The 8,068-nt window shown below is 39.1% G+C and overlaps 1 protein-coding gene across 1 annotated transcript in view; it reads right to left on the bottom strand.

The window, feature by feature from the left end:
- Window positions 1-8,068, bottom strand: part of PRC1 (protein regulator of cytokinesis 1) — an 18,659-nt gene that overhangs the window by 9,273 nt on the left and 1,318 nt on the right. Inside the window, exons 2-11 of the mRNA XM_018569871.1 lie at window positions 7,951-8,066; window positions 6,415-6,537; window positions 5,588-5,818; window positions 5,209-5,379; window positions 4,900-5,049; window positions 4,077-4,224; window positions 3,860-3,996; window positions 3,186-3,281; window positions 1,039-1,185; window positions 812-925 (exon numbers count right to left, since the gene is read on the bottom strand). Coding sequence (XP_018425373.1) covers window positions 812-925; window positions 1,039-1,185; window positions 3,186-3,281; window positions 3,860-3,996; window positions 4,077-4,224; window positions 4,900-5,049; window positions 5,209-5,379; window positions 5,588-5,818; window positions 6,415-6,537; window positions 7,951-8,066 — 1,433 coding nt within the window. The remainder of the gene's footprint in view (window positions 1-811; window positions 926-1,038; window positions 1,186-3,185; window positions 3,282-3,859; window positions 3,997-4,076; window positions 4,225-4,899; window positions 5,050-5,208; window positions 5,380-5,587; window positions 5,819-6,414; window positions 6,538-7,950; window positions 8,067-8,068) is intronic.

Raw genomic sequence — 8,068 nt, 5'->3', positions numbered from 1 at the left:
CATTCCGGCAGTTTAAGGAAGGACTCCAGGAATCCGGTAACCCTTGCAGTGTGGCTCTACCCCAGCAATGCAAGGGTCAAGTGCTCATTGTTGTCTAGAAAAAAAAAAAAAAAGTTATTACTCACCCGAAGCTCCAAGCCGCCCAGCCCGTCTTCTCCTTCACTGGAATCTTCCTCAGCATCTTCACGTCTATACAACGTGTATAGATGTGATGATTTATGGGACCTTGGACCACTGCAGAGGGGGAGAGAGGCTGGAAGGGCCAGGTCTAACGAGCGAGTATTAATTTTTTTTTTTAAACCTAGTCAACAATGAGCAGTTAACCCTTGCAGTGCGGAGGTGGCCCACTGCAAGGGTTAATATTTTTCCAGGACTTCTTTAATCTCCAAATACTAACAGGCGGTAGAATATACTGTCAGCTCTTCTTTTTGAGACACTGCCCAAGTTTAAAAAACTGTTAAAATGTGCCTTCCATGTCCAGATACATTCACTTTCTATTTGATAGGTAGTAATATAATATGCTCTGGGATTTCTAACTGAACAATGGTAAGCACATGGTTAGTTTTGTGAACTGTACATTTTCTGGGATAGTCTCAGAGCTCCTGTTATTCTTAAAAGAAAGCACTAAACAGTCTGGACTTTGTTTTGGGAGTATTGCACTTTTAAACTACCTAGAATGATGGCTATACAGTAGTATCAAGGGCATAAGCAAATCAAGGTAAACAATTTAACATAGGCCACTTGGTTGCTTTATTATACAGCATACTTAAATGGAAGACATAAAAATATGCTATAAATAATCAGAGCACACCTTGCGTATTTTACTTGGAGTAGTAGAGCCAAGTACTCTCCGCTTATTATTAGGCGTTTTTGGAGCAGTTCCATAATACATCTCCTCTTCTAACTGACGCGTTTTCTTCATTAGCTGCATTAAAAAAAAGAAAGAAAAGTTTATTCTCCTAAGCTGTACATGATCTTAATACAATCAAAATACTACAATAGGAAATTCAAAGTACATTCTTCAAACAAAAACCTTACCCTCTCCTGCTTTTCCTTTTCTTTGTCTAGCTGAAACTGATTCCATTGCTCTGCTACATAGTCCATGAATTTCTTGCCGTTCACAAAAAACTCTTGTTGCTGTTCCTCTTCCCATGATGCAATCCGACATTTTAGTTCTTCTTCTAACTGTAAATCAAGACAACAAAACAGCGTAACGCTATAAAACATACCATTCCGAGAACACTCTTTATGTGAACTGGCCCTTAAAATGGTCCATCATGCCAGAGGCTGGTAGTAGGGGTTCCCTTTCATTGTGTTTATATGCTACGCAAAGGGTTAATTTGGTTTCATAACTCACTGTTTTCCGTTGCTCCTTCACAGAGTGGAACCACTCCAAGACACAAGTGTGTTACTAGCAGGATCACCAGGAGAAATTAAGGAAAAAAAATGGATGCAGCCACCACATTTGAAGATGGGTAAAGCAAGACATGCTACATTTTTGTTCCGGGGTTTAGTAAGCTTTAAAAAACAAACAAACTTTTGGACCCATTTACAAAATTATATATTTTGAATGCTCATCAGTAAAAAATGAAAAAAAAAGCACAATTGTTGACAATAGAGCTGCAGCTAACGATTATTTTCAAAATCGATTAGTTAGCCGATTATTAAGTTCGATTAATCGGTTAATCGGATAAACAATAAAATAAAGTTTAAAAAATGGTTCCAGTGATAGGACTACTAGTTTGTATTGAGGTTGTAGTCCATCACAGGAGCAAGCTTGGAGCAGTGGAAGTAAAAAAGAAAAAAAAGATAGTGTGGTGTGCAATATAGTGAAATGGAAAGTGTAAAATTATACAGCAATGAATGCAGAATGGCACCGGCTATAGAGGACTACAAAACCCAGCAAAAGCACATTATACAGCGCAATGCAGAACACCGCCAGCTATAGAGGAATACAACAAATCCCAGCAATAGTACATAATAGCTGGCGGCATTCTGCATTGCGCTGTATAATGTACTATTGCTGGGTTTGGTAGTCCTCTATAGCTGGTGGTATTTAGCATTGTACCACTTTATAATGTACTATTGCTGGGATTTGTTGTAGTCCTCTATAGCTGGTGGTATTCCGCATTGCGCTGTATAATGTATTATTGCTGGGACTTGTAGTCCTCTATACAGCGCAATGCAGAATATCACCAGCTATAGAGGAGTACAACAAATCCCAGCAATACATTATACATACAGTGTATAATGCATTGCTGGTATTTGTATTCCTATGTATAATGTACAGTACAATGTACCATCAGCTATAGAGAAATACAAATCCCAGCAATACATTATAGAGCACCATGTGTGGGAAAGTGCAGGCTTACCTGAGCAGTCTTCCAGCAACTTGCTTCTGAGATTGGACCTGTCTATCAGCTGCTGTCATCCCCCCACCCCTGCTCCTCCTTACTACATCTCCCCGCGTGCCTTGCCGATCGTGGATGGGCAGGAAATGTGAGGCGGGGAGGAGGTGCGGCGTGTGGAGCGTGGATGCGAGCGGGTCTGGCAGCGGCGAGCGTGAGGTGGGGAGGAGGTGCGGCGCACAGCGTGTGGAGCTGTGAACAGGGCCAACTGATGGGAAGCCGATTAATCGATTGAAAAAGTTGACAACTTTTTCAATAATCGATTATAATCGATTATGTCGATTAGTTGTTGCAGCCCTAGTTGACAATGCAGTAAAACACTTAGAGTACAAAAAAAAAAAAGTGCTTCAAAGCCATCATCCTTATACTGGATTCACTAGGCAGAAAGTCACTGACTAGCAGGTTTCATTTAGGATGACCCGAAATCGAACATGTTTCTAAGGCAACAGCAGTGCAGGCTCCTTAATGTGCCGCCTAGTGTTGAAATTCAAATTTCTGTGACCTGTGTTGCCTTGGCTGTGTTATTGAGTAGACATTTACACATACAAGTTGCAATCGATAAAGTGGCAGAGGAAAACCCTTCACAATATAGCACAGATTATATTTTTATACTAAGTTTAAGAAGCACTGTGCAAAATAGTTACTGCAACTGTTCCCACACAAGGTTTCCTTAGTAAAATGCTCAATATCGTAAAGATCACATCTCACAGAAGTGTAGCTTTCACCATGTCAGAGATTCAGCTTAACAAACCATAGAGGCTTCTATAGATGTCGTACCTTGGGGAGCATTTTCTGTAGTTTCGCTCGTTGCTTTTCTTCTTTTAAAAGATTTCCTCCACGGTTGTTGAACCTGTTCGGGTCTGTTGCTTTTTTCTACACGACATTGGCAGGAAAAAAAAATTTAAGGCATAGATTAAATGGCCTGTGCAATGTTAGAATCTGTAAAACATAGAATACTGATCCACATAACTTTTTTTTATTACATGAAAAAGTATTTAAGGGAACATTGCTTCTACTTAAAACAAAAATAACACAAAACTTCACTATGAGTCGTGCCCGCGAGCAGAAAAAAATTGCCGTCTGGAGACGGCAACCCGCAGATGCTGCAGTGCCGTCCGTCCGTTTTTTTACTACGGGCGGACGGCAAGAGGTTAAAGCATATCCAAATCCCAAAAATGTAAATAAATTGCAGCTAACCAAACTTTAGATGTGATGGCTGCATTAGTTTTTTATTTTGTTTAGACTTTTTCCCTGTTGAATCAGCCAGAAAGTCTGTTATTTTTCAACTTCCTTCAAGAGACCAAGCTGACCAGCAAAAGTGGCAGATAGAAATTTACTGGCCAGAGAAAAAAACACACACACGAAAAATAAAAAATAAAACACTGATACAGCCAGACTGGGACACTGCAATATTGAAATTCCGGGTTAAGATAGACTTTTAATTTACTTACATCAAGCTCTAAGAAAAGATGCCAGTTCTCTTCCCACTTATGAACCCCTTCAAACATCTCTTTATGCACTTCATATTGTTCCTTGAGGCGGCTGACTTCAGCATCATGCAGACTGAGCAGGTCTTCAGTGTAATCCTCTGATAAGTGATGAATAGTTATTAGTGTATATTATAAATCAGAAGCTAACAGTGTACAGTACAGCAGTAAAATGACTTACCATCATAAAAGGGAGCAAACGATTGTCTTTGTTCATCACTATAAAAACATTTGTCCCAGTAGGATTTTAATTCTGTACGAATAACTTCAATTACATTTTTAATATTCTGCAACATCAGCTGTTGCAAACGGTCCAGTTCATCTTGTAACTTGAAAGAAATAGAGAACGAAGGTTAAAACATAATATCATAGATTCGTTGGCCACACATTATGAGCGACTATTGTTGGTGTTAATTTTTACTTTACTATATAGTCTATAACAGGAGTCTCCAAACACTAGAATAGAGAAATAGATGAGGCAGAGATAAATGTGGTAACACTCCAGACAAGAGCAGTCATTATGTGGAAATACATTTGCACTGGGCAACGCAAGGGCTGAAATCAAATCAATACACACTCATTTAAAAGCATTAGTACACAATTTGTACCATAGAGTGCATTTATAAAGATTTTTTCTATTTTTAGTTGGGGGAATAAGTGAGGCGTTAAAACCTGTCAGGATTTCTATAGCGGTGTCCACCGAGGACTGTTGTCACCAGGACAGAAAGTGGTAGTAAATAAAAAAGGAGACGAGAGATAAATCTAATTGGGACAGCTTTTCCAGTGACACTTGTCTACAGTTAGGATTTCCCCCTCACTTTGTTGTGTCTATATAAGTAAAGGATAATCTTGAAAAAAGGACAAAAAGGACAGGAAAAACAAAAGAAAAAAAAAAAAAAACACACAACATTCTTTGGCTACAGATACACTTTACTGTGTAAATCAAACAATAAGAATGGTACAAAATGGTCAAATAAAAATGGATTTAATATTTTAAATCTTACTGCTCGAATAGTTTTTCCTTTTGATCCAGTCATATGAACAGCAAAAGCATTCCTCTCCTCTTCTGGAACCTGAAGTCTATCCCAGAGTTCGAGGATTTTGGTTCGCAATTCTTCACTCAGTGCTTTATTCTGTCCAATTTGTTCTTCTAGCTGCAAAATTATTTATTAAAACAGAAAAAAGGAGCATTATTTCGTTTTGGCAAATTCTTTAATATTTGTAATATGCTCTTAGCACAAGTCCCTAATTCATAATGCAAGTTGTCACTGACCGATACATAGGGAGACAGGCTTTGAAAAACTGTCTCTAACCTGAAAAAGAAGCTGGTCCAAAGCTTCAAGATTTTCCTTTGACAGGCAGAAAGCTTCTTCCTCTACACAGACCACATCCCTCTCAAAGCTTGTATCAGGCAATCGATCCAGTTCCTCCATGCATAAAATTATTTGTTTCTTTGTTTTTACAAACTCAGCTTCACGACGCTCCTGAGGGGCGGCAAAATAAAGTTTGAGAACATTAGAGCGCATGTAACAAATCTGGAGAAAAAAGGTAAAGTGGGCAGTTTTCTTTTCCAACCTGCACTATATTGGAATGAGACTGGTTGTTATGACTGCTAGTCACATCCCAACCCCTTTCCTCATCTACAGGTTTTTAAAAACACAAGGACCTGTAACATTTACATTGTACTGCTACCTTTTCAGCATAAAGTGCAGCCAAATGTCTCCTGAACTGATCCAGCTCATCCAGGCTCGGGACAGGGCTGTCAATTAAGTACAGAGACGTGCACAGGATGTCACACAATTCTTGGTCACGCTGCTTTAACTGCTTCAGTTCCTGAATTCTTTCTTTTTTTTGCTTTAACATAACTTCAACTCGTGTCCTCATGTCCTTTTCAAGCTGTAGGATAGTGTTTTCTTCATCTTCCTGCAAAGAGAATGCCAAAGAATAAGCAAGCATTGGAAGATAGTTTATCAAATATGAGCAGATAGAGGATTAAAAAAAATAAAACAAATCCTCTTACTCCAAACAGAATGTTAGGAAACTTCAACAGCAACACAACCGATATGATTTTTGTAAACTAGGGAAAGACTAGGACCCCAGTTAGGAAGTAGTGAAAAATCTGCATCATGGACACAGCAATAAAAAGCTGTCTGATGTCATAGTAATAGTGAGCAAGGAGAAACCTTTGCAACTGAGGCACAGATAGCAGCAAAAACAAAATCTAATCCTTATCCACTATATCCAAAACGTTTTTTTAATAAATAAGGAGAGCACACAAAGTACAGCGATTGAACTAGAAACCTATGCAGGATGGCCTACATGTGAGGCAATAGGAAGCAGTAAATGTAATACTAAGTGACCTTTAGATAATATCAAGATTGTCTAGACACGCTCTCTATAGTATGTGGTAGACACAAAATCAAGATTTTGGTTAGCATGATTAAACTACATGTCAGTTGCAAAAATTGAAAATAAAAAAATTAGATGAGGTCTCATCCACAAAAGCATCATGTACTCACTTCAAATGGAGGAAGGTGCAATTCACTGCAAAGCACAAACAGTTCTTTACGAGACACATCAATACTCTTTAAGAGGCGTTCCTTCAAACTTTCTTCTTCTTCTATCATTCTTGTTAAAAGAATCTATTGCGCATAAAGAGCACAGGGATAAGAAGAGAATGTCTTCATTTTATAGAAAAATGAAGTAGACTGCAACCTACAAGGGGTTAATTACATTTGTACAAAACATTAATGGATTGGTCATGTTTGCTGAAACCCTAAAAGTGGATCTTTGCTTTTTCCATACAGGACAACCAACAGGTTCACTTAACTGCCGACCCTCCTAGCTTTGTATACTTGCCTTCTTCCCACATCTCTGCCACTTTGTTCAGTCACTGGGAATAAAGAGGGGAAGATTCTGACCACACACATGCATAAGGATGCTAAGGAAAGCAGAGCAACATGTATGCCAGGTATACCTCATCAAGCCTGGCGGCTGAAAGGACTAGTGGGGGGATAGAAGGCAAGGCAAGTAAGGTCAGCAGTTAAAAAATGTGTTGCACTGCCCCACATAAGAAAAAAAAAACCACCACATGTTCACATTAAGTACATATTAAGGGCTAGTTCACACCAGAAACGTGTGAGTCTGTGCAGCTGTTTTACCGCGATTGAGCCGGGTTTTTGTGTGTGCTTAAAATAGGATTTCAAGCGCGTTTGCATGTGTTTTGATGCGTACTGTTGCGATCCGATGCAGCTAAAATACTGCAAGCAGTATTTTTTCTGGCTGCATCAGAACGGACTGCACTAGTGTGAACAGAGCAGCAGAAACCCCATAGGAAAGCATTGTGATGTAATTGGCTGCAGCAGCCAAACTGAATGGACTGCATCACAACTGCATCTGGTGTGAACTAGCCCTAAAAAGTTCAGTTGGTTGTTAAAACGAGAACAAGTCGCCGTATCATTATGCAGGATTAGCCTGAAGTACATTTACCTCCTTATTTTAGGTTACAAACTTTGTCTAAGCCAGACTTTGCCTGGAGAGTCATCTAAAGTCTGACAACTACTCACAGGACGCTCACTGTTCTCATATGCACACTATCCTCTACTAATAGTTCAAAACAGTATAATGTAACATAATAAAGGAGAAGAATATAAAACAGTGCTGTACTTTTTTTTTTTTTTAAAGCTTTGAACACTTAGGAGTGGGAAGACTGAAAATAACAGAGATCAGGTATATGACAAGGCAGAAACTTCCAAACTAATGGGGGCCTCTGACCAGCCAAGAGACAAACTCTGCAAACTGAAGCTAATATAAAGAGAAAACCTACATCTTTACAGAGAGAAGCTGACAGTTTAAATACTCAGATTCTTGCACTAGTCCTATTACTGGCTAATTTGTAAAGTTACTCCTAGCACCTACTTCAAGACTTGACTTTAACTGGATATAAAGGCATTTGTTAAACGGTTTGGAATACTTGGAGTCGGAGGTTCCTCACACTAGCATTTACAAGGCAAGATTACACAATGTCAATGTGTAAAAGGACAAATCACACTTACATTTACATGCCTCTTTACAGCGTCAGTTCTCTGTAGCCGTTGGTCTTCTGGTATTCCAATTTCCTCCCATATATCCCGTAGACGGGCTAATGCAGAATTCAAGCATGCTGCATACACT

The sequence above is a fragment of the Nanorana parkeri genome, unplaced genomic scaffold (genome assembly GCF_000935625.1).
Source record: "Nanorana parkeri isolate BGI_ZX_2015 unplaced genomic scaffold, ASM93562v1 scaffold1415, whole genome shotgun sequence".
Classification (NCBI taxonomy): Eukaryota; Metazoa; Chordata; class Amphibia; order Anura; family Dicroglossidae; genus Nanorana; species Nanorana parkeri.
Note: the sequence above shows the minus strand (reverse complement) of the source record. Positions and strands in the feature narration are given on the sequence as shown.